General features: G+C 41.6%; 1 protein-coding gene across 26 annotated transcripts in view; it reads right to left on the bottom strand.

Moving 5' to 3' along the window:
• MICAL3 (microtubule associated monooxygenase, calponin and LIM domain containing 3) overlaps window positions 1-27,164 on the bottom strand; it is a 186,433-nt gene that overhangs the window by 95,391 nt on the left and 63,878 nt on the right. For 25 of the 26 annotated variants that reach the window (XR_009964379.1, XR_009964380.1, XM_062616638.1 and 22 more), the window contains exons 2-9: window positions 16,256-16,631; window positions 6,185-6,392; window positions 4,538-4,654; window positions 3,756-3,857; window positions 3,083-3,238; window positions 2,423-2,523; window positions 1,489-1,746; window positions 809-924 (exon numbers count right to left, since the gene is read on the bottom strand). Coding sequence is in view for 24 of the 26 variants with exons in the window: in XM_062616638.1 (XP_062472622.1) it covers window positions 809-924; window positions 1,489-1,746; window positions 2,423-2,523; window positions 3,083-3,238; window positions 3,756-3,857; window positions 4,538-4,654; window positions 6,185-6,392; window positions 16,256-16,519 (1,322 nt within the window). In the remaining 2 variants the exon portion in view is untranslated. Of the gene's footprint in view, window positions 1-808; window positions 925-1,488; window positions 1,747-2,422; window positions 2,524-2,971; window positions 3,264-3,755; window positions 3,858-4,537; window positions 4,655-6,184; window positions 6,393-16,255; window positions 16,632-27,164 lie in introns of those variants that run through there. The other variant, XM_062616652.1, reaches the window with a different exon arrangement.

Genomic DNA, 27,164 nt, shown 5'->3' on the forward strand with positions numbered 1-27,164 from the left:
AAAACATCTAATGGAAAGGTGATAGAAGTCTGGCTCCAAATATGTTACCTTCATTTTTTTTAAATTCAAACAAATGGAGTTTTAAATATCTGTTGTGCCATTTTTGCAATTCTTAAAATTATACTGTGGTTCTTGATGCTGAAGCTGCAGTTGCTTATGTTTAAGATAGAATAAGTAAAAGCAACAGCTAGTAGAACCTACCTTTTAATTACCCGAGTTCTTATTTCTAAGAGATTACTTTGGGTCACCAAAAAAACCACACAACCAAAGATGACAAAAACATCAAGAACTCAATACGCCAAAGATAGACAAGATGTTGTTTAGCTTACACGAAACAAAGCAACCAATTTAGGAGAATACGAAATAAAAGCAGGTGACAGCTTCCTTAGAAGAACATCATTAAATATATTTATAAGATAATAGGAGATGGAATAAAAATTTTGTCTCTGGTACTTTAAAGGCACCTATTATCTTCATCTGGTTTGCTATTGCAACGATGGTGACAGTAGTCAGGTTCACTTCCTCCACACAATGCCAATAAGCACCAAGAAAAGATTCTTCAGCTAATCCTTTTTAAAACTAGAACCAAGAACAGCTGCAGCATTTCTTATTCCTCTATGAACATACTTCAGTTTATCACCTTCTTAGGAAATTTGTTCCTCAATTGAATTATACCCACAACCATTCTCATACAAATAGTGAGAATCCATCTCCCATTCTAGCTATTTGTACTAGAAGAAACTGAAATGAATGATGAGATGTTGAAGGATTAGGTTACAACTGAAAGTGCACTGATTTGCTGTATTACCTCTCTGCGAGAACTTCCAAAGGACTAGCACCAAGAGACCAACTTCGTACCATCCAAGCAGAGTCCATTGCAGCCAAAAATCCCCTGGCTATTCCAGTTCCCATTGGCCAAAATGGCTAATATTATAGTTTAGAAAAAAAAAAAAAAAAGGGCAGAAAAAGAAAAGCATCAATTAGGGAAAGTTTTAAACAAATATCAAGAATATATTCAGATGGTAATCTGCTGGGAAACTATAGCTCAGTAATTAGCTGAAAGGTCTACTCCCACTGGGCTAGAACAAGCCAGATGTATGACAAACTGCCCATGAGCTCCCCCCAAAGCCCATGTTCCTTTGTTTCCAACGCTTCCTAGTCTGGAGTGCCTTAACAGCTTTCTCTTCAAGACTGTACTTTTTTACCAACTACAAAATGGAACCTATTAACAGGTCTACAGTAAGTTCTTTAGAGTCTAATCATCCCAATGAGGAGTAGATAAAACAAACAGAACTTCAGAGCAATCTTTGCACATTTCTTTGCACATTACCATCCTAATTATCCTGTTTTCCCAACACTCCACTCTTCCCTCAAACAGCAGCTTCCCTTATAGTAATGTCCTACAGGCAACACATATTTCAAGTGATAGGTGCTATGGCTTGTGTTTACACTCCAATTTACTGTTAAACATAAGTTTAAAACACAAACCTCTAAGAGACTGTCCCCAACCAGTGCCACAAGTAACTGGTGGCCATTCTGCTCTCGAACCAGGGCTGCATTCTCTGATGCATACATGCACGTGAAGTCAAACATGGCCACATCTGGCTGACCATAGTGATTGATGGCGAAGTCCAGTGATGGCAGCTGCTGATTAGTGGAGAAGTCAGCTGCTTCTCTGGCATAGTTTAGCAGAGCCTCCTGGTCCACATTCTCCCGTGAGAGCAGCAACTCTGTGTCAGCATAATCCTGCCAAAACCACAAAAGTAAAGTGAGATAGCCAAATCCACAAGTTTATTTTAAAGGTGGTATATACAGTAGTTGGCATTAAAATGCTGACAAATCCACTGATACAAGTTTGTCTTCTAATTTCTTTCATTTCTACCCATATTTATGCTTCCAAGGGAAAATCTGTAAATCAAAAACAATCTTGCAAGCATTTCTGACTGTGAAAGGGCTAAGAAACTCACAAGCATTTCTCATCACACACTTCTTAGACAAAAGGCACAAGACTCCAATCCTTCTTTATGTGTTTGTAGCCAAACTCCTTTTAAATCAGCTTCTACCAGAATAAGACACAGGTAAATTTCCAGTACTTTTTTTTCACTTGCTGCTTGTTCATTCCCATAAAATGAGGGAAGCTCAACTATGATCAAATACTGTTTAAGCATACCTTAACAAGAATGAAACCCCCAAATGTACAGAGAGAGAAAGAAAATGGAGAGTATATGTCTTGTAACACTCTTCTGATGTTTTAAAATACTTCAGGCATTAACCACACATTAAGCACATATTTCTGTTCTAAAATACACCTGTATAAAAACACTACATGGTGGAAGAACAGCATTTTTCCCTTCTTTCAGCATACTGAAAGCAAATTGCTCCAAAAAATCTTAGAGAGAATATAGGAAAAGATAATACCCACATGCCGTATCACTCCTTTTTCCAGCAAGCTCTGTTTTTTGGCAGTCATGACAAAGTAGTGCGTATCATCTTTGTAGTAGACAATGTTCTCCAAGTCAATACCTTGTGACAGAACAAAAGACACGGTGGTGAAGGGACAAGTTACATGCTACATAAAACACAAGAGCTCTACTGGAAGAAAGTGAATTGAAAGTACATGGTTAGAAAGCCTCTAAGAGAGAATGCCAAGCAGCTTTCTCCCATACTTTTGATGGCTTCAAAATCTGAATCTTCAACAACCCCACAAACAGCAATTTTACCTGTATATAGCTACCTCTTTAAAATATAGCTGTCATTACAGTTTGCATTCAGATGTGGAGTGCAAGAAGCTGAACTCAAAATTCAGACTTTTCCAATTTAGGGTTCAGATTTCCTGAATACTATCAGGGAAATAAGGTCACCACTCCTGAACAAAAATGACACATATCTGAATGACACACATCTGCTTTGTACAGCTGCACAGAACAGCCATAAAAATGGGAAGTCAAACTTCAGAGAAAGCAATGACTGGTTTCCTTGCACAAGAATGTTCATTTATTGATTACATTTGATACCCAAGTTACAAAGTTGCAACAATAAAACTAAAGAGTTTTCACTGGGAATCTGGCAATTGCTGGCAAACCTGTGGCTTCCCGCAAATCCTGGAAGAACTTCTGGTTGAATATGAAGGCCACACCGCTGATCTCTTCTACTTTGGCTTCAGCTGTGGTGTTACGATTGATGAAGTTAGCTGTGATGGCAATTGCCAATTTACCACGGAATTCTTTTCGCCGAAACCCTATGGGGAGGATAAAGTAGTAATGCTGAAAAACAGAACACACCTTCAGGGAAGGCTCAGCATGCCAAGGACAAGTGCCCTCATAAAATAAAAAGAGGGAATGGATTTGGTTAATTAAAAACTCCTCCACAGAGAAAGCAACAATTGCTTCATCAGAAAAAAAAAAAGCTCTCCTTTTTTCCAAAAATTGCAACTTGCACCAAAACCATTACAATTCTCTACTACACAGAACAATATTCAACACTTCAATTCCTACTCTCAAAAGTAAAAGCTACAACACTACTCAAATAAAGACAAAATTACCCAGGTTAAAACATGTAATTCCTTTGCTAGTGGATAAGAAGAGGAAAAAAGACAACCACATGCCTGATACAGATGGATTTTTAATGGGCTTTGCATCTCCCTTTCATTAGTCAAATGTCTCTCCACATTTTGATTGGGATGGTAAAGGCCATTTTTCTTCTAACTAATTTAAGAATAAATTCTATTTCAAAGTGAATTATGGATACACCATTACCTTCCAACGTGTTCCTCCTGCCATCCCCTCCAATGATTACTTCAAACTCATACTCAGATACTGGATGGGTTTTTGGGTGGACCAATGCACGCCAACCTATTCCTGTTAACAAACTCCAAGTTAATATAAACAGCGTTTATAATAGGACAAATACACAGAACCACTTCTTAGTATCCATAATCCCTTCTTCACATTGTCAGTAAAGATACACTGCAGGACAGGTACTGCTGTTGACAGAGCTATTGCTGACTTGCACAGTCACTCTATGTGAATCAGAGACACCCCTGGTAAACCCCCCTGACTATTACCTGTAAGTATCACTACAACCTTTATGACTTCTCTACTATCTATTCAATTAATAGGATGCCAAACAAATAACAAAGCCACCACCATCCATGGCAATCAGAGAACAGATTTCACAAAGATACAAGAAGCAAAACAAGGATCATTCACTGACAAAATACCTTTAGTGAATGCAAGGAAAGGAGTTGTTTTAGAAAGGTCTCTTCTAAGTGTAGTAGGCTTAAGTATTATTTTAGGAGTAATTATGACCTACCATGTCTTAGTCTACTTAGGTGTAGTACTTCAGGTGGTTTTGTTTCACACAGTAATTAATTCAGATTTGTCACTAGAAAAAAAATCCTACGAAAAATCACGAAGTGTACTGATAATTACTAATTTTTAATGGAGCATGAGGTAAGGACTTGAGGTCGTAAGTTAAGGAGTCTGTGTATCCTACCATAACTTCCCCTTTCTCTACTGGCCATTTCAATGATACTTGCTTTCATTCTCCTGATCCTCCGGAGGGTAAACAAGCCCTTGAAATTCCACATTGACATGGATCTCTATTCCCAAGATCAAGGCAACCTTCAAAAGAATGAGCTGGAGCTGACGGATACCTGCAAAAAGCAGAAAATAAATAAAAGCAAAAGAAAAGAGCACAAGTGTCCACGTGCCTCTGACATTTCTGACAAGCTGATGTAAGGCCAGCTGCTACTTTCTTTTTCCCCTACTGTGATCCCAGCACTTCAGCCAGCCAGCACTGGTGTGTAATATCATAGCATGCCAAAAAACTTCCATACAGCTGAAAACCCAATCCTTTTAAAAAAATACAGATTAACTATTATTTAAATGTTTCAGTAGCCAAATCAGCAACAAGGGAAACAAACCAAACATGCACTGCAGCAGAGGGAGGGAAGAGAGCACCAGCAGGACTGCACTTCTGTCACAGGTGGCAACAAGCCATTTGATCAGCCTAGCTGTAATACTGAACTGCACCTTCATCTAACACCTCTGGCTCTGCGAGGGCATACTAAGTTCTTCACCGCCTCTTCCCTCTTTAGTTAAGATAGGGAGTGGATATGAAAATGACAGTGTGCAAACTCTGTTTATTTGAAGGAAGACAACTTGCTGTCATATTTCAGATAATGAAAGAAAAAACATTCCGCCTGAACACCAAATTTCAGCTGTGCTAAGATACAAAACACAACTACATGCATGAAGTACTGGAAAAATTAAAATGATAAGAAATAGGAAGGGGAAAAAGCAAAGTGCAAGACTGAAGTTCCACAGATATTCCAGTTTTACTATTCATTGCCAACAACAACAACAGGGCAGGTTTGGCTTTGGACAAGAAATCAAACCTTATTTACTATGTTTGTGTCATTTTATGCTTCCCACTCTATGCACAGTGGAGAACTGTGCATATGTGTCACTTTAAGCACCGTGGAGAACACAGACTGGTGAGCAAAAGCTGGCTGTGCCATGCCATTCTTGAAAGAAAAACTGAGAAGTAGTAACTCCTGCTCCAACAAAGCATTCAGCTTTCAAAGGAGACTGATTTTGCAGATTTTGAGAATCATCACGATTATTCTCAATTTTAATATGTAAATCTCTATTTAATCAAAACTTATTCATAAGATGACAGTGATCTTGAAAATATCTTCATCACTCTTCCAAAAATTTACAAAGCCAAAATTCCTCCTTTTTCCACATCAACATTCACAAGAATGTTCAAAAGCATTTTTCTTCTTTACAAGTTGATTACAAAGGCCAAGAGAATAATGTGGCAGCTGCAGGAATGTAATAGCAAAACCAGGAAAATTAGCCATTAAATAAAAAAAAAAAAAAAGAAAAATGTTTGAATCTTAAACCCATTTTTCAGTGTAGGAAAAATATATGCCTTGGAATGGTATAAAAGACAACAGATAATACATCTATTAAAATCTCATGACACAACATATTTCTTTCATATCTAGGTATAGGCTGAAAAGCACAATGCAAAGGTAACAATGCAGAACTGTACCATAAGGACTTGAGAGCAACGACTGGCACAGGCTAAATCTTAATGAGTTAACCCATGCCCCCCCCCCCCTTCTTTTCCCCTGTGAAGAACAAGTCCTGCTGTGTCTAGCAGTAGCTGTACTTACTGATATGGTCTATGGATCCTGCACAGAACTTGCCATAAAACTTTTTGGCGCCAAGACCCCTCAAGTCATGTATGGTGAATGGCCACAAATGCAACACGTTATTGCGGGAAAAGGCATCCCTCTTCTCTATGACCACCACCTTGGCTCCCAGGAACGACAGGTCAATGGCTGTACGAAGGCCACAGGGTCCAGCCCCAATTATCAGACACTGCAAAACAACCAGCACAGAGTAACTTTACAGTCCTAGGAGGAAACAGGCATTTTTACCATAGTGTCCTGGGTTCAGCAGTAGCAGTCATTTTTCCCCTTCTTGGTAGCTGGTGCAGTGCAATGTTTTGACTTTCAGCTCGGGAACAGAGCTGATAACAAGCGATGTTTTGGTTTGGCCAAGGACTTTGTGAGCCTCATGCTCTGCCAGGGAGGAGGGGAAGCCAGGAGGAAGTAGAGACAGGACACCTGACCCAAACTGACCAAAGAGGTATTCCATACCACAGCACGTCATGCCCAGGATGTAATTGGGAGTTAGCCGGAAGGGCCGGGAGACGGCAGGGTTGGAGGAGGTATCGGTCAGAGCTTGGTCGGGCTGGGGGGGCGAGTTATCGGTCGGCTGGTGGTGAGATGATGTATTCTCTTCCCTTGTTATTTCCTGTATCATTATTATCATTGGTGGTAGCAGTAGTGATCTGTGTTATACCTTAGTTACTAAACTGTTCTTATCTCAACCTGTGGGAGTTGCATTCTTTTCGATTTTCCTCTCCATCCCTCCGAGAGCAGGGGGAGGGCAAGAAAAAGGGGGGGAAGTGAGCGAACGAATTACCTGACTGGGTTTAAACCACGACAGTTCTTTTTGGCGCCCAACGTGGGGCACGAAGGGTTGAGATAACGACAGATCTGACTGGATTAATAGTCACTCGTCACAATGCTGATTTATTGGGTCTCAGAGTTGTTTTGCTTGATCTCACAGCTTCAGAATGTTGTAACTTACGTAGAGCCGGTATTTGCTGTGATAGTGTTTATCAAGTATGGGGCCTGGGCTAAGGTTCTTGTCTCACTGTGCTTTATGGCAATGGCTTGTAATACGGGCGGGCTCCAGCAGCAGGGCGGGACGGACGTGGCCGTGGACTTGTACCTGGCCGTCCGGCTGCTCTTCACCGTCCTGGCCCTCACCCTACTCTCCATCTTTGTGAGGCTGCGGGGACCCGAGGGGGAGCGGCCCCGTGAGCCGGCGGCAGCCGAACCGGCCCGGGAGAGCGGCCCCGGGGAGCAAGCGGCGGCGGGAGCGGGGCCGGAGGCCGCGAGGGGACGGCTGCCGGTGGAGGAGGTCGGGGAGATCGAGGAGCAGAAGGAAGCGGCTGCCGAGCAGCGGGAGAAGGCGGCGGAGGAGCCGAGCCCCGCGGGAGAGCCGAGCCCCGCGGAGGAGCCGAGCCCCGCGGCGGAGCCCAGCCCCGCGACAGCCGAGAGCGTTTCCCGGAAGCCGCCCGCCGAGCCCCAGGAGGATGCAGGAGACCACGCAGCATTTCCCAGCAAGGCAGAGGAGGAAGAGCTGGACTCAGGAAAAGAGAAGCTGATGGTGGGAGAGCCGGCAAGCACAGCAGCTACACCAGCCCCAGTGACAAGTACAGCAGCATCGTTTGAGAGTTCTGAAGGTTTTGAATGGCCTTTGGGTGTCCTTGGGACCTGCCTGCTGATTGTGATGGGGATCAGCATGTTGGCACACACACAGGCTGTGTTCTACCCACAACCATTTTGTCTGATCTCAAAAGTTAAGCAGAGTCAGGTTTGGGTCTTGTCTGGGGTTAGACGAGGATATAGGGGGACCAAAAGGTTTTCTCCAAGGCTGGACAGTGATGAGTGGCAGGGTGTGTGGGACAGTATGGGCAAGTATCTAGTCCACTGGGCCCCTCCAGTGCTTTGGAAGCATCGGAGATGGAAGGCAGCTGTATGGAGTCCCCAGCAACAAGCTGCAGAAACTGCTTAAGGGGACAGTGAATTATTTTAAGCCTGGTGGGCCCATGGCACTTCAGGCCATCAGAGCAGAGATGCAACAGAAAGATGGACTCATGATCGAGGGGTGGACTTAGCAATGGACACTATTGCCCAGGTTATTCACGAGTGTGAACACTGCACACAGTCTCTCCTGCTCTGGAAGACTATTACAAGAGATGGAGCCTGACATCATGGACCAGATGGACTCAGCAGCTTTATAGGGACTGGTCTAAGCACTAAGATAAGAGTGTATTGAAAATATGGGATCTGAGCATGACGTGAATGGTATGGAATAAGGGGTGGATAATGTCCTGGGTTCAGCAGTAGCAGTCATTTTTCCCCTTCTTGGTAGCTGGTGCAGTGCAATGTTTTGACTTTCAGCTCGGGAACAGAGCTGATAACAAGCGATGTTTTGGTTTGGCCAAGGACTTTGTGAGCCTCATGCTCTGCCAGGGAGGAGGGGAAGCCAGGAGGAAGTAGAGACAGGACACCTGACCCAAACTGACCAAAGAGGTATTCCATACCACAGCACGTCATGCCCAGGATGTAATTGGGAGTTAGCCGGAAGGGCCGGGAGACGGCAGGGTTGGAGGAGGTATCGGTCAGAGCTTGGTCGGGCTGGGGGGGCGAGTTATCGGTCGGCTGGTGGTGAGATGATGTATTCTCTTCCCTTGTTATTTCCTTTATCATTATTATCATTGGTGGTAGCAGTAGTGATCTGTGTTATACCTTAGTTACTAAACTGTTCTTATCTCAACCTGTGGGAGTTGCATTCTTTTCGATTTTCCTCTCCATCCCTCCGAGAGCAGGGGGAGGGCAAGAAAAAGGGGGGGAAGTGAGCGAACGAATTACCTGACTGGGTTTAAACCACGACACATAGGTTCCAAGCATCCACAGCTCTTTGGACTAAGTGCTCTTTGTCTGCAACATAAGCTGAAAGTTCATGTCTTCCCATTGCTACCTACCATGTACTTCCATTGTTACCTGCTATGTTTTCCCACTAATACATAAAAGCTGTAACCACAACATGAAAATAAAGCATATTACAGCAGCAAAGTTTGCAGAAACAGGCAGGTAAACTGCCCATTTGCAATCTTTGCTTTAAGAAGAGCTGCCAAGGCATAGTCTCCAAGCTATGTATGCAGCTGGGGAACAGCAGTAATTCTGAAGGTTTCTCCCTCCCTGATTCCATCCATCTCTCATCTTCCAAAGACTAAGCTGACCTTTCTTGAGAAAAATTTCAGGAATGCCTGGCAAAATCTTGGAGCAGATTCTCCTGGAAGGCATGCTAAGGCACATGAAAATCAACAAGGTGCTTGGTGACAGCCAGCATGGCTTCACTAAGGGGAAATCCTGCCTGACCAATTTGGTGGCCTTCTACGATGGGGCTACAAAACTGATGGACAGGGGTAGAGCAGTTGATGTCATCTACCTGGACTTGTGTAAAGCGTTCAACACTGTCCCACACGACATCCTTGTCTCTAAATTGGAGAGACATCAATTTGATGGATGGACCACTCGGTGGATGAAGAACTGGCTGGATGGCCGCACACAAAGAGTTGTGGTCAATGGCTCAATGTCCGGCTGGAGACCAGTAACGAGTGGCATCCCTCAGGGATCGGTGTTGGGACCGGTCTTGTTCAACATCTTCATCGCTGACATGGACAGAGGGATTGAGTGCGCCCTCAGCAAGTTTGCCGATGACACGAAGCTGTGTGGTTCAGTTGATACCCTGGAGGGAAGGAATGCCATCCAGAGGGACCTTGACACGCTTGTGAGGTGGGCTGATGCCAACCTCATGAAGTTTAACCATGCCAAGTGCAAGCTCCTACACCTGAGTCGGAACAATCCCAGGCACAGCTGCAGGTTGGGCAGAGAAGAGATCGGTGCTGGTCGATGAGAAAATGAACATGAGCTGGCTTCAGTGTGCACTTGCAGCCCAGAAAGCCAACCGTATCCTGGGCTGCATCAAAAGGAGCGTGACCAGCAGGCCGAAGGAGGTGATCCTGCCCCTCTACTCTGCTCTTGTGAGACCTCACCTGGAGTATTGTGTGCAGTTCTGGTGTCCTCAACATAAAAAGGACATGGAACTGTTGGAACAAGTCCAGAGAAGGGCCACGAGGATGATCAGGGGACTGGAGCACCTCCCGTATGAAGACAGGCTGAGGAAGTTGGGGCTGTTCAGCCTGGAGAAGAGAAGGCTGCGTAGAGACCTCATAGCAGCCTTCCAGTATCTGAAGGGGGCCCATAGGGATGCTGGGGAGGTACTCTTCATTAGGGACTGTAGTGACAAGACAAGGGGTAACAGGTTAAAACTTAAACAGGGGAAGTTTAGATTGGATGCAAGGAGGAAATTCTTTCCTGTGAGGGTGGTGAGGCACTGGAATGGTTTTCCCAGGGAGGTTGCGAATGCTTCATTCCTGGCAGTGTTCAAGACCAGGTTGGACGAAGCCTTGGGTGATATGGTTTAGTGTGAGGTGTTCCTGTCCATGGCAGGGGGGTTGGAACTGGATGATCTTAAGGTCCTTCCCAACCCTAACTATTCTATGATTCTATGAATAGTAAAAATTCCTCATCACCAGTGAGAAGCATAGCAATGGCTATGTCAGATAAATACATGAGATGCTAATATTTTTAAAAATGTCATCATTTGGAGTAGCACAGTCAGGAGTTAAGTCAGAGCATCTAACTTACGCCTACACTGGCGCTTCTATGGCAGCAAAGGAAAACCTCAGGAAAGCAAAAATAATGTAACTACAAACTTTGTGTGACTAGATAACTTTTATCAAAATGTTTTCTCCAACTGAACATTTGTCATATCAAAGGACTTTCATCTCCTATCTTTTTCCACTCTACCCACAAACACTATCAGAGGCTATTAAACAACCTCAGAATGTAAACATACAGAGTCAGAGAAACAAAGTGTACAGCAAGATCATTACTTTTAAGATAAAAAAGCCAAGATAGTCAGTTGGCACTTCTTACCCACAAAAACTGAAATAACACAAAGCAAGCTGGAATGGGTATGTGCATTCACAGGAATATAGTACCAGTCTATTCTGTTATACCATTTTTATACTTTGGTTTCTATTGAGTATATGAACATGAGCCGGCTTCAGTGTGTGCCTGCAGCCCAGAAAGCCAACCGACTGTCTCCTGGGCTGCATCAAAAGGAGCGTGGCCAGCAGGCCAAAGGAGGTGATCCTGCCCCTCTACTCTGCTCTTGTGAGACCTCACCTGGAGTATTGTGTGCAGTTCTGGTGTCCTCAACATAAAAAGGACATGGAACTGTTGGAACAAGTCCAGAGGAGAGCCACAAGGATGATCAGGGGACTGGAGCACCTCCTGTATGAAGACAGGCTGAGGAAGTTGGGGCTGTTCAGCCTGGAGAAGAGAAGGCTGCGTGGAGACCTCATAGCAGCCTTCCAGTATCTGAAGGGGGCCTATAGGGATGCTGGGGAGGGACTCTTCATTAGGGACTGTAGAGACAGGACAAGGGGGAACGGGTTAAAACTTAAACAGGGGAAGTTTAGGTTGGATATAAGGAGGAAATTCTTTCCTGTTAGGGTGGTGAGGAACTGGAACGGGTTGCCCAGGGAGGCTGCGAATGCTCCATCCCTGGCAGTGTTCAAGACCAGGCTGGACGAGGCCTTGGGTGAGATGATTTAGTGTGAGGTGTCCCTGTCCATGGCAGGGGGGTTGGAACTAGATGATCTTAAGGTCCTTTCCATCCCTAAATATTCTATGATTCTATAAAACAGACCACCAGAATAAAGACCTTGCTACAGTGGCGACAGCTGCTGCCATGTGAGTATTTTCCAGATCCTTAAATACCCTTATGGCTGGACAGCAAAGCTCTGAGAAAATCTGAAGTATGCTAAAACTTAATCAGAACCCAACCTTCTGATAATCAGCCTGTTCCAAAGCAAAGCTCTTTCTTTGTTGGTCATTCCCAAATGCCAGTTTTTACAGGTTGCCACATTTGCACCAGTTTTATTTCTGGGGAATAAATTTTGCAAATTATGTGAAACTGCAAATATGAAGTCTGAATGATGAATAAAACAGTCCAGTTACAGCAGTGACAACATAACAACTGACACGTGAATTCAAAGTATGGCTACTGTATGAGATGTCACGTACATCTGAGGGCAAAGATCCAAGCCCTGAGGAAAGGGAAGGGTAGAATAACAGCACTGCTTCTTTAGTAGGTTCAGCAACCTGAAGGCATACAGGAGAAAAGGCAAGCCCAACCACTGAGCTATTAAATTCCTAAATAGACTTGCATATTGAACATGTGTCCCAACTTACCATTTGTTAAAGAGGGTCATCAATTAAGATCTAATATATTCTTCCAACTTAATATTGCTTTCTTTATAGGTAAGTATAACTCTCAAACACCACTTACATCTTTCTTTTTTTTAACTTCTAAGAAAATGAGCTGAGTGTATCATTTTTCCAGGTAGCAATTTTGCTTGTCTGACAGCTACAATTTTCAAAGAGACTGGGTTCCATAAGCAACAAGATCTCACTGAGTTGAGTGATTTTAATTCTTCTGATGACTTTACTCATATGAAGTAGATATGATGCAGTACACAACAGCAAAGGAATTGTACTAAAATCAGCCTATTCAAACTCATGGCTGCATAATCAAATTATAAATTATTTGCCTGCAATTTTGTCACAGAAATGTAAATATTTTTTTCCTCTACAACCTTCCCCACACACAAGGATGTGGTAAACAACATGCAGGTTATGTTCAAGACCCCTGATGTAAAATATGCGATACTCAGTGAAATAACTCACGGTAAAAGTTGCCTTTTTTAAGCACCACAAAACTATTAATTATGTTGTTATAAAACACAGTGAGATTTAAGCACAATTAAAACCGGAAGATTCTGCACCCTTTTCCACCTTCTTCGCGCTTCTTCCAGCTGCAGATCTCTCACAGAAACCTACTTCTGATACTCGCACAGGCAGCAGTAACTACATAGGATGTCAAGTACAGCCAAGTAAATAAAGGCAACAGCTTCTGTTGCTCCTTGTTCCCTTTCCTGCAATGACAACGAACAACTGCTGCAACTTCATGCACTAAAACTGTCTTACCCCTCAAGAAACACTTCTTGCTCAAGATCTCTCAGACTGATTATATGAAGTTTCCAGTAACACCACCATGGTAATGGAACATTAAATGCAAACTGAAATCCTGTAATCTCTGTATAACCAATGAAGAGAGAGCACCATTTGTAACTATTTACATTTGAACAGCCCATCACATCCAAGCCTTGCTTTCATGAATGCTGACTATCGGAACTCTGGTTAATCTGGACGCTGGCCATGTGAGGCACTAACTGCCCAACACCAGTCACAGCACTTCATCCCTGACTGATTTTTAAATGGGCAGATAAGGGGTATGCTACAGAGAATGCAAACTTCAAAACTGGTATATGTTCAAGTGTAGAGAAGCTGAGCTTCCTAAAGAAATGACTGAATTCTGTTCTGATAACATGGCTAAAACCTTAATCCTTATTTTAAATTCTATCACCTCCACATGCCCACTTAAATGTTTGTATTTTTAATCAGTGTTTTGCAAATTACTTTAAACATTACGAATATAAAACTAAGTGAGCTAGTTTCCTAGATAAAGTATTATTCAGTTTTACAAAAGGCTTCTATTTTGAATAGTTATGATTATCTCTTCAGAATTACATATAAACTTAATGGCAGACACTACTAGGATAGGAAACGAGTAATTAACAGAAGCATATGTGAAAAATACATAAAGAATACATATATTTATAATTTATTTACATTAAAGATTTCAACAAAGTTTACATATACAAAAATATTTATTATCACAGGCATATATTTTTTAACACATGCTAATAAAAATAAGTATATTTTAACCAAATATCACTTTCTCTCTGATATTAATTTCACTACTCAAGATGGCGTGAATCCCAAATCCACAGTCCTATATATTTCTGGATTGAGGCAGAGGAGGATGCTACCTTTAATTTATTCACCATCCACCCTTTTTACTTGTGTTTCTATACAGCATCTCACCAACAGCTTCATAGAAAGACTGGCAAATTACTCTCTGGCTTGCCTCCATTCCTCTCCCTCTTTTCCTTTATGCTCTTTTGTAGCTGGGTGTCAAACCTCCACTCATATCTTCTCCTTTTTTATTAATTTTTTTTTAATGTCCTCGTAATCAAGCACTACCCAAATCACTCATTTTTCCGTTAAATCTCTTCTTTCATGTTGCATCTCTATTATCAAAGCAACCTTTTCTTCAGTGGTAGCAAACACAGTCTTGCCCACTAAGATACATTCAGAGCCCAGATGCAAAAATCATTCTTTTGGTTTATTACTTCAAATAAGTTAAAATACCTCTTCATTTTTTCAGAGCTTTCTGAGTCTCCTTCTTATTAAAACACAAGCCACCTGCCTTCATTTCACAGCCTTTAACACCCTATTTCAGTTGTACCCATCACATTTCATTCAAAATAAATTCCTCAATACAATGAATAAAAAAGTGCAGTCAGTTTTCAGGAAAAGAGTTTTGAATTTGTCTCCATGATGTTCACATAGTGCTCAGAAAGTTTATTCCTAAATGTAGACAAAAATCAATACATTTAACTTCCTGTAAGCCCTTCTTTTCTTATCCTGTCTGAAAACCATAAACCTTAACAGTGGCTGGACTTCTGCAGTGTTGCAGCTACTGCCCACTGTGATTACCAGAGGTGCCCAACTGTTGTAATGTTTTCCAAGTTAATCTATATGCACTGTTACCTTTCATCTGATGTACCCACTGTAAACTTTGAGGAAAGTGTTATCTTTACAAGACGTTGAACAAGTGCACCTTGGCCCATTACTGATTTTTCCAAGTGTTATTGTAGTCAATAACAAATACCACCATCCATATGAAAATGGCCACCAGGAAGTCCAACAGAATAAACAATCAAGAAACTAACTTAAGGTTCTAATATCTAGCTGGAAACTAAACTTCAGTAAACAGATCTGAAATGACTGGCAGAACTGAAACAGGATATATTCCCTCCCCTCAGTTTTCTATTAAGGAATTAGTCATTAATTCCTCCTATTAAGATACTTCCTTCTCCTAAGGATGAATATTCAAGAGAAGAAGCAGCATTTGTTGTCTTCAATGGAGGTGGCCAGAATCCTGTTCTAATTTTATCATATCCCATACCATTTTCCTTTTTTTAAAAGAGTGTATGATTATTTGCAGAAATAACCTATTCCATTCACATTTTTATGAATGATATAAAGAACTGCTTTCAGTTACAACAAAACAAATAAATAAGTTCATAACATGCAGTCCAACAAGGGTGCAGCACATAAATACCAGCCCACAATAATCCTGGTTAAAGAAAAAAGTAGGGTGTGTATGTAAAAGCAGGAACTGCTGCAGTAAATACCACACATACCAATCTGTTAAAAGGAACTGATACAAGTTTCCACAGCATTTTTTTTTTTTTTCTTCTCTGAACACGGAATACAAATGACTGCCTTTTTAATAGAAAATAGAGTACTTTGCCAAATTGGCAGGAAAGTTCTCGTTTCTTGAGAGAGTCATGAGAATTTTCAAATTAAAGTTGGGAATTTCCAAACACACATATTTTGTACCTAGATTCCAACAGCAATTTTCATATGCCTGTTATTGTCTAGTAAAAAAAAAAAAAAGAAAAATAAAAAGAAAAGCCTACCAAGATTCAAGGTTTACCAATTAAGATTTTCCAGGCATCTGTAGTATTAATGCCATAGAAACGTAAAACATTGAAACTTGCAGGCTGCTTCCCACTGAATTACAAACATTCTGGTCATTCCCAAGAATTTCCATTTAACCTCCCCTATTCAGGCTGGCAGTCAAATTTAGTAGTAGCAAAAAAAAAGTCAAGTGCTAACAAATCACGACTATATTATAAATAGCATGTGTGAGAGCATTCCCATATCTTATACTGATTATACTGGCACCAATCAAACATCTTTCTACATCAAGACATTGTGTACTCCAGAGACAAATGGGGTAATAGTTGTCTTGACGACTGTGAACAGATCTCTTACCTTCGTGTTGGCGCATGCTTTCCCCTTCTTATAGTCCTTATGGCTGCCTCTTTTATCCAATTTTGCCCACAAGGCTTTGGCTTTCCAGTAATTGAGCTTGGACTTGAGTTTGTGGTAGAAAGAACGATAGTCCTTGGGCTTTAGTTCTAGGTAGTCGCAGAGCTCTTGGAAAGCCTTAAGAGTCCCCTTGCAGGTTGAAGCCTGGACAAATCTGTCAAAGAGAACGTGAGCCTGGTTCACCTTCTCATTCTTACTTTCCTCCATGCTTCACACTTGGCAGCTGCCCTGAGGGGCAGCTGCTGTCTTCCAGTGTGCCAGATTTCCCGATGTTGGTCTGCTGAGCCACTTTCACCTCTGGCTTATGAGCATTATTAACCTATAAAATAAAAAAGATGTAACTGAGCCTGCTTTTTTTCTTTTCAAATTTTTTTCTAAGCCTGCTGAACTGAGAGCCCAGATTCTCAGGAACTAGTAACACATCAGCCCTAAGTCAGTCAAACCTACCCACGCTGACTGAAGCAGAGCCTTCTGAAGCTCACTGAACCTCAGACAGCAGAGCATGCCACCTCTGTTAAATCACAAAATGCTTTAACCTGAGCCAGTCCCAAGACAGTTTCATCTGAACTGATTTCACATGAACAACAGAGAAGTTAAACTGGCAGATGTTGTGCGATGGCTGGAAATAGGTGGATGTTTAAAAAAAATAAATATGCAGACTTACTACTGTAACAGTCACTGTGGTAACACCACAGTAAAGGTTACATGCTTGTCTTAAAAAACACTACCACCACAAAGTATAAAGCAGTTCGTTTTCCACCAGTAAAATAAGTTTTGGCTCTTTCAGCCTAAAAGAAAATGTGTCTTTGCTCATGATAAATAGAGAAGAAAAAAAGGTTGGTATGGCACAAGCTGATACCTCCATTGGAGCCCTTGCAAACACTGCTTTTGTACAGTGACACAACAAACCCAGTGATGGTTTCTGCAACACTAGGAAGAATTTAAACCTGCTGAGAGCAATCAAAGTTAAGAAAAGATGTCAAGACTGAAGAAAGGAAAAAAAAACCCAAACCTATTTGTGTTGCATCAAGCAGTATAAGCATCTGTCTTACCTAGAGCCTGTGCATGTATTCCTGTTGGTAATAAGCAGTGTTAGAGTGAAATGTGGCTGATTCTTGTGAGATTCTCAGAGTGCCTCCTCTAGTCTGTGGCTTTCAACTTCTTTCAATAAGCAGGTCCCTACAAAGTTTTAGGTGGCAGTTGGGATCCTCAGCAGATTAAATATGCTAAGAGAAGGTCTGTTAGTCTCAGTTGGTTTCTGGGATCCCTCAGAAGCAGCCTGAAGACCTACAGAACTGTGTCACAAATAGCAGATTTTGTTTGAAGAATAGATACTTTCTCTCCCTCTCTCTCATATATAATAAACCTCTTTCTTCCTCTTATACATAAGACTCTGCTCTCAAAGAAAGAGCACTTCTGTTTGTCTTCAGATAGGAGGGCTGCATGGGAACGTATGTGGGAACTATGGAAATGAAAGCATTTGAGTTGCTTTTTGTCCTTTGTTGGGGCTTTTTTTGCAAAGGGTATTAAGGCAAGAAAAAGGGAAACATGCAGACTTGGATAAAACCTTTTAGATTCTCACCAGCTCTTTTCCTGCTCTCAGCAGACAGGAAGCCAAGTAAAACATTACAGCTCATGTCTCTTCCCCTCCTGCATAACAGTTCTGCAGCAGTTTATTTGGGCACTCCTGCATTTCAACCTAACAAGGTATTTATTGCTTATGTTTAGAAATAGCAAAGGAGGCCTGGAAACCACTATATACAGCCATAAATTGTTTGTTATTAAAAATAATATTTCTTACAGAAACCACAGTACAACAATGGGTTATACTGGAGAGTGCGATTCTGACTTTATTAGGACAACTGCCTCAGATGCCTCAGGACACATGAAGCTGGTTTTCTAACTGGCTGATAGCGATGCCATGTCCGTATCAGTACTGCTCACTAAGCAGGATGAAACTACTTTCCTTATTTTTAATCTTAACTTCACTCTTGTGAAGCTGGAAACTTGCTTCAGACTCGCAGCTCAGGGTAACCACTGCACTCCATGAGAGGTCTAAGACACTGTGCCTGTATCTCCTCTTCTGCTCTTAGGAATGTTATAAAGAGCTCTAATATATCAGCTCTTACACTGAAGGAGCAAATTCAGTGTGATGTATTAAGCTGTAGGTATTTTATTGTGTTTTTATTACACTACATGCCTCAATCACCACAACCCTTAAAGTTTAATACCACTTTGTGTTTCCTCCACATCTTGCACTCCACTACCACCCAAACACTCACTTTATACCAGTGCTTCAGGTGACTGACACTTCCTAAGGAAACAAAAAAATTGAAGTTATATGACCTAAATTAAGTGGAGTGGCAATTTAAGGCTGTTAGTCCGCAGTCCATTACTGATATATCTAGATGTAAGTACAACATAGGTTTTATTTCTTACTCTTGCTTCTATTGTACTTTTTCAAAGACGTGAAGAAGCACTCTTTCTGCACTGCTCAAGAAAGATCCCGTAGTTAAAATCCAGCCTACTTTCATTCTAGGAACTTCCTGCTTTGTGTACAAGGTTTGCCAAGCCAAGAAACAAACCTGCAAAAGCAGGTAATTTTATGCAGCACAACCCAAGCGGCACATTAATACAGCAGTTCTGCCAACAACCCATTTCACACAGGCTGTGAAGTCAGTTATGCCCACAGGTCAAATACTGAGGCTTCAGTCACCACAGCAAGTCCCTCCCCATAACTCTGCATTCCTGATGTAAACACCCAAAGCGCTTGGAACCCATGAGCAACATGTCAGAGAACATGGAAATTACAGGAGGAAAGCAAGGGCAGGCAAGATTTATTTGCCAGGTATCCAGGGTATTTGTGTGCCTTACTGGCTATTCTGCAAGCCTGCAGTATCCAGCATGTTTCGTCTCGAGGCAGCTGATTGCTGACTCAGAAGCTCTGTAAATTCCTTGGCTGGAGCATTGGGAGAGAAAGACAAAGGCCATGAAAAAAAAAAGCATGCAAGAACAGTGTTCATGTTGCTATTTACAATAATAGCATGAGGTTGTCACTGACTCATGACTGCAAGTACGCGCAAGACCTCCAGCATTTGCCCAGGACAAGTTTTCTTTGAAACCAACGCAAACTGAAGACACAGGCAATGAATAATTCCAGGTGGTGGTTCCTTCCCACAGTCACCACAGATGCAGGAATATGAATATTTTACCAAATGCATGTACAAGTCCAATGCCTTACTTCTGTCAAATGCAAAAGATAGGAAGAGATTTTGCAAGTGATTCACGTAATGAATTTGGTTGTACAAATTCATGTTCCTGCAGAAAGTGCTGCAAATGCAGAGCTCCTACATTCCAGGCAAACAGGCCCCCCCCCCAGGGGTCACACACACCACCACACACACACACACATTTTCCATCCTGATTTTGTTAAAAGTGCTCATTCAACTAATGACTTGTGCCTGGAAAAACAAAATATTATGGAAGTGTATTTTCCAGCATTGTTCTCTGTTTTTTCCCTGGCAGAAACTATTGGGTTAATTCCATCTAAATTCACAGCTTGTCCTGTCTAGCTTAAAACAGCATTTTGGGTGAATAAAACATTGCCAAAGTAACTGTTCAGCTCTACTTTCAAATGCCGAGTTTCTCTGAGCACAATGTAAATGCTTTTTTCCGTTCTTGTTATTTCACAGCCAGGCAAACACCACAGATCTACCCTTGACAGACAAAAGAAGTCAGAGATCAACAAACTGCAGCAGTACTGTATGGAATCTGAAAGCAAGTTGGTCCATCACTCATAAAACTACTTATAGCTCCAATGGCCCAAATTTCCCATTGATTTCATCCTTTCCCTAAAATTCTCAGTTCCCCAGAAACATCCCCTATGCCCTTTGTCTCCTTTTCATGGCCCCTCAGCTTCTGCCTGAGTGATGCTCAGTATCATGCTCTGCAAACTCTGAGGTTACTGCAGTACCTAGGCAGTCAGTACACACAACTTGGCTAGGAAAAGCCTAAGCACAGACTATTAAGATTATGCTGCAAACAGTGGGGACACCTACTTTTGTCTCTCTCCTCCACCCAGCCATCAGTTTTCTTGTAGGAAACTAATAACCTTTGAGATTTTTATTCCCTGTCAAATCTGGATGATATTGTTCAAAAATTAAGGATGAACTGAAAAGCAGATGGACAAATGGCTCAACCCCATAAGCCTCCCTTCTTTAGGAAGCCACACTAAAAGAAGTCTTTATTCCAACAGATGAAAATGTCTGTTTTCATTTCCAGGATTTGATTTATTTTACTTTTAGCTAAAACTAAAGGATGGCCTTGGCTACAATGTGTTCATGTCCTTCTAAGTGATCATGGGTATCAATAAGTGCAACTTCAGGGCAGTGGTGAGACTGTGGAACAGATGGCAAAAAAAGGACAATTTTGATAAGAAAAGCTAAAATGTGAACTGTCAATTATTTTAGCTCTGTACCATGCAGACAAAGAATGTAAAAGCAGGAAGACAAAGGTGTGGCTGCCATTGTTTGCCGCTTCCTTTTGTACGGGGGAAGACGGGGGACGGGGGGGAAGACGGGGGACGGACACGACCCACTAGCACTGTCCACGGTATGGTTTAAGATGGAATTTAGATCTGCTCCCATTCATAAAATTCAACACTCAAATACACTGGCAAAAAGATGTTTGTATTTTAACATTCTTGTCCAATCTGATCTGCTGGGCTTCTGCTCACCATATGGGAGTCTCCTGGGTCTCTATCTCTTTCCTGTCTACCCTCCCTCCCAAGCTAGGACAAAAGTGGGAGAAGCAGACCAAATATGAACTTGGTTGCTAATACAAGAATCTATTCTCAAGGAGAAGATAAAGGAACACATACAAACAGTTCATGGAATTCTCTCATCAAGAAAACCACAATCCAGTAATGATTTCAAAAGAATACAGATTATATCCAAGAACATGGAAACATACACATACAGAAGCAATTACAGATAATATTTTGGTTCCCAAATTCATACCCAGGTATTCAAGAAAACTGTGCATGTTGTTGATGTTATGCTCTTAAGTGCCACAACGAACTGCTGAAAACATTAAACCTACAAAATAAAACCTTGTATCTCTATGAATTCAACAAATATATTCTGCTGCTCTGTCATACACAACTCTTTGATCGCAGCAGAGTCCCTACACTGAATGAACACCAACGTAAAAGACCAAGAAACTGATCATCTCTCTTTTTTTGGAAGAAAAGAACAAAGGAAATTATACTAAGGAACAAGTAGCTGCCCCCTTATAAGATGATAAGGGAATAGCTGGGTAGCTGTTGTGTTGGAATACACGTTTCAAGAATCACCACTATGTTAAATGCCCGACACAGACACATACTAGGGAGATCACTTTACAGCACAAATCTTCATACTGGGTGGCCAATAACCAATGCAGTGATCCCTATGCAACTAGCACCAACCCACCAGCTGGGGTGAGTATGTTTAGGTATGTTTAGGAAGCTGGGGACATTCTTTATAGCTTGAGACTGTCACTGTGCTGTAAAGAAGCACACAGTACTCAACATGCACATCAAAAGAAAAATTTACTTCTCAGAGTAGTAAATGTGCTTTTATTCCAATGGTAAAAAGTACTACATCCCACTAAAATCAAAACTAACAATGAACTTTATGGACTGTGGCCATTGACACAGCAAGTCATACGAGCAACACTCCCATTAGACAGCAAAGGCTCCACTTGTCATCTGGGTGGTAAAACCCACGCATCTCCTACACAGCCTCCTGAGAAAACACAAGTCCTCAAAACACAAATCCAGCTGTTTCAATATAGGAAGCCTTCAGTCTACAAACATCTCGCATAAGACTGTATCTCAAACATGCAGGCAGTCGGACTGTATTTTCTGATGAGCAACACATATACCACTCCTAAGGTAAGCGTACAATCCCTCCTCAGTAGGTAAAAGTGACTTCACTACCAGACTGAAGCACATGGAGGCTTCTCACTCCACCACTTAACAGGACAAAAAGACTGAATGCCAATCCCTCATCTGAAGTGGTTTGAAGCTGTTCCTTATATTTCAAAATAGAAACCCAGCCTAAAGTTAGTTCCCACCCAGTTTTACAAGCTGGACTTACCCAGAGATCTTCAAACACTATCAAATAACCCGAGGAAAGTGGTTATGCAAAAAAACAAACAAACAAAAAAAATAACCATAAAACCCCCTAAAAAATAAAATCACTGGAATGACACTTTCACAAAACTTTATTTCTGTGACTTTAAAACAGGGACCAAACAAATCGGTCGCCTTAGCACAGCAAGATCTACAGCTTGTGATTTCATACAGCACATGGAATGATTCACCTTTCTGAGCCAATATGCTACACCACAAGAAAAGGAGGTTTTCAGAAAAGCTTAACGGAACCTTAGAGAATGAGAACGTTGTTCTGACCCAACTAGGAATTTTGAGAAGGAAGGCTGGAAACTACAAACACACTGTAACGACTTCTGCAGCACAGTGAGCCAAGTGCCCTGAGGCCCTCAGGTTCTGCCAGCACATTAATCGCCACAAGCCATTCCCTGACACAATGAGAAACAAATAGAGCCTATGTTTATATTAAAGAAAAGGGGCAGGAAGGGAAGAGGAGATCTCAAAAGAATTTCCTAATGAAACTTACATGAACACAACTTATAAATGTGTAAGTGAAGGCTTCTATCTGTCAGAACCTGCTACCAAAACACAGACTGGAAAGACCACAAAAGTTAATGCAGGAAAGATAATCAACAAGGACAAAGAGAGACACAACCACATGACCTGCAAGTGACAAATGGGAAAAAAATACCATTCTTTAAAGAGCATGTCAAATGGTTCCTGAGATCTGAAAAATCAAAAGCTCTAGCATCTAATGTAGCATGTGCTTGTCTCCCTTTACGTGCTTCAGTTCTCCCTTTTATTACCTAATCATGCCTTACGCAGAACAAAGGTTACTAATCATGTAGAACTGCAGTGTCTAAATGAGGCTGAATTTATCAACGCCACCTTCAGTTAAGTCATCAAGAGAAATATCTTAGCCCCTCAGAGGCAAACTCAGAGTGGTCATCCATGACCATATTTACCCTAATGAAGGCAGATGGCTGCCTGCAGTTTTAACTCCAAGGCTCACTCCTCAGTGGTTGGGTAAACACCAGACTCTCACAAAACAAAGAAAAAACCCATTCTGGTTACAGAGATAACAAATGTACATGGGAAAGCAAGTTTTATTTGTGCTGCTTCCAGCTCTCAGCTACTATGGGTGTGGAAAAGAGGCAGGCACTTCCTTGAAGGAAACGGTGGAGAAGGGAATTAGAAAATAGGATTAAAAGATTCGTAATTACAACCTCCACTCACACTCAACTAGCTATGGCAGCACAAATTGAGCCCACTTCACAGAGCACTTCAAATGGATTATTTAATGGATGTATATCCTGTTTCTGCGGAGGAAGACTGAATATAGAAAGCAGAAGGACTTAAAATTTCTGGATTTTTTTTTTTTTTCCTAATGCAGATCTCGCAAGATTCCTTTGGGAGCCAAGAAACCAAAGAAAAGAATCATTTGAATAAAAGAGCCATAAAAATTTATTCAACACACAAACCACTTCATTTGGAAGCTGTTCATCTTCAAAAACAAAACAAATCCCAAGCTTTATTCTAGGACAAGTCCAGGAAGGGCTGGGAGCATGCCACAACCTGTGGGTACAACCTTGCCTTTATAATTACTAGGAAAATACACACACAGGAGCTCAAAAAAACACCTAAAAAATGGAACCTTACACCCAGACCTCCAGATCTTCCTTTCTCTTAACCAGAAAGGTCCAAACAGCGATAGCATCTTGAGGTCTCATCTGCAGATGAGGACCAACACCTTCTTTACTACCTGCATACGCTTTCACTTGTCACTGTTATATATCCAGCACTCTATATCCCAGCTATCATATGCTCTAATCTGCCACTGCCTCCGCAGCCCATGCATGGCCAACCAGCAGGCCAAATCCACCAAGCTTCATTGCTGCCAAACAAAATCCCACAGTGTGTTTATACCCATTGATGGGTGTATCCTACACATGTAGCTCAAATCACTACACCTAGCCCTCCTTTCTCCTTTAAAGTTATGCATGAAAATGTATGCTAGGTAGTCTCTGTACATATCTAAAACCAGAAATGGCAATGGCAAGGAACTCGATCAAGGGTAGATGCAGCAGGCTGTTTCTGGATGCTACGCAGGCCACCACAGGCATGTATTGTCCTCCCACATTAGTCACTAGATTAGACCATAACATTAAGCAATTTAATTTAATTTTGCAAAGGCAGAGAATTACACTCCTCAGCAAGAACACTACTGGCTGAACAGAGTTTCAACAGGACACAAAGCAGGATTTGAAGGGAACCAGAAAGAGACTGGTTTCCATTATGTTCTGATTATTTTGTTTCTGGAATGACTGGCAGATTCAGTATGGAGTTACGTCCTCATTTTCATGGTAGAAAATATTTGTCTACATTTGTAAGGCACGGTGCTTCTGGGTAACAGAAAAGATATTGAATGTGTTCAATCTAAATGATGCTAAATCCCAACTCATTAGATCACAAGAAGAAAGCACATGCAATAATCCCATAATATATTTAATAAATTAGATAATTTAATTTAGGTCTATTCCACAAGTCCCACAGATCTCTTCCAAAGAGAATAATACCCACTCTTTGCACAATCTTTAGTAACAATAATAATTACAAAAAGCAAAGCAAAATCCAATCCTTGGCAACTAACAAACTTCATTGTGAGCCTGTCAAATGACAGCCGATCAAATCTAGCAGCTTAATGAAAATACATCCCTATTACACAATCACATGTGTCTAATACTTCCTATCATTCATTTTCCTCATAGGTACAAGGAAAGCTTTTATCAGGAGTCAGGAATATACTGTAAGCAAACAACCTATTTACCATTTTGGCTAAACTATGACAAAAATGTAGAACAAAGAAGCTACATTTTCTCAAATTACAAAACATACCAAAACCTTGAAAAGTAATCCTGGATAGCGTATGGCAAGAACAAAACTTGTAACATCAAACTTTCAGCTCTGGACATTATATCATTTGCACATAGTGTTACATAGATCAAAAATAGTAACCAAGCAGTATGTTCCGCACTTGGCTGGACATTTGATTCTCAGTAAACCCTGAACTAGTTTCAATTGGCCAGATACTGATTCCCCTCCAGCCACCAAATGCAGAGGAGATGCCTCTCTCAGCAAAGACCATGCCAAGCTCAGTGCCTCAAGCAAATGAAAATCTGTTAGGAAATCAGTTACAGAGGAAAGAGGTGGAGGCGGTTTTGTGATTTACTCTCCTCTCCCTGAGGCTTTGGCAAGCAGTTTCTGAAATAAGATGGCAGTCCTCGCTTCCTGAGGCAGACATTACTAGTCTGCTCAAATACAGCTGCACTGGTGGGGACATGAAAAGACTTGGTTTGAATTAGTCAGAGATTTAATCCAATATATGTGCAAGAACATCATTCAGCAGAATTTTTTCCTAGTATCAAGTACACAGAAAAGCTTCTCTCTTTGCCTTTCATTCTCAAGGACTTTTCTGTCTGTTCTTTTTTATTCCATCCTCCTTTGAATATAGGCCATTCAGCAAGGATATATGGGGAACTGCGGCAGATATCCTTACCTGAACCTCCCAGCTACGTGGTAGAGAAAGTTGTCCTGTGAGAGGGCATGAGCACCCTCTTCACTTAATGCAGGTCTGAGAATCCCCACCAAGGAATCTACAGTCACCTTTTGTGCAAGACATCTACAGGCATCATTTTAATAGGTCAAGCTCTCAGTGGCTACAGAGAGCTACCATACTGTGACACAACTTGGGACTAGCCCGGTTCCTCAGCCCTGATGCGCTGCTTTGTCACTGCACTGCTTGAAGGCTGGAATTTGTTTCATAGGTTTTCCACTGGCAGATAATTCAGTTCCGGACCTCAGGCTCCAATTGAATAATTTCCATAATCCCTTATTTCATAATACCATCCTCCATCTGGTATTTAAGCACTAGCCAGAACAACCCTTTTTTAAAATGCTTTTAATGCAGCAAGTAGAAGGAGGAAGAGAGACTAAAGGCACCTTGTGACTTTCTCAGGGATAATACCAACAGGCTGCTGCTAGCTTATCTGAAGGCAGGTAGTAACTTCAGAATCAGACTGACATACTCTCTTTAAGAAGAAAAATACTGAAATTAAGAAATACTTTCTTCAACTTCATCTACTCCCCGCTTTCAGGCTCAGTCAGCCAGAATGGACTGGCAGCACAGCTCTGTAAATCAGGGATGGCCAACAGTGGTGGTGGAACCACAGCATGACCATCAGTGAAATCCATATGCCTACTCATTCCACCCCCCTGTTCTTCCCCATGCATACATCCCAGAAATTATCAGAAGTAGCCTTTTCTCCATGGGCCCAAGAGAACTGGCTAACTGTAAATGAAAAACCTCCTATTCTATGGGTATAGACTAGAAAACTCTTTTACATTTGGATCTTCAAATAGTCTGAGTGACCACAGTAAAAAAGCAAATCTGTTACAGAAATTCTTCATTTCTGTAGCATCCCTGGCTTTCTAGAATAGAATATTTCACTTGGGAGAAACCTACAGCAATCATCTAATCCAACTGCCTGGCCAATTCGGAGCTGACCAAAAGTTAAAGCATACTGTTACAGGCATTGCCATTCTGAGAGCAATATGGCTTGTTTCCCTTCCCTGGCTGACACCACCACTGGGCACGCACCTTCTATGATAACTGCTGAATTACGCTCTCTAACTATAGAG

This window comes from Pezoporus occidentalis, unplaced genomic scaffold, assembly GCF_034315485.1.
Source record: "Pezoporus occidentalis ecotype Australia unplaced genomic scaffold, CSIRO_AGI_Poc_V1 ctg19, whole genome shotgun sequence".
NCBI classification, from domain to species: Eukaryota; Metazoa; Chordata; class Aves; order Psittaciformes; family Psittacidae; genus Pezoporus; species Pezoporus occidentalis.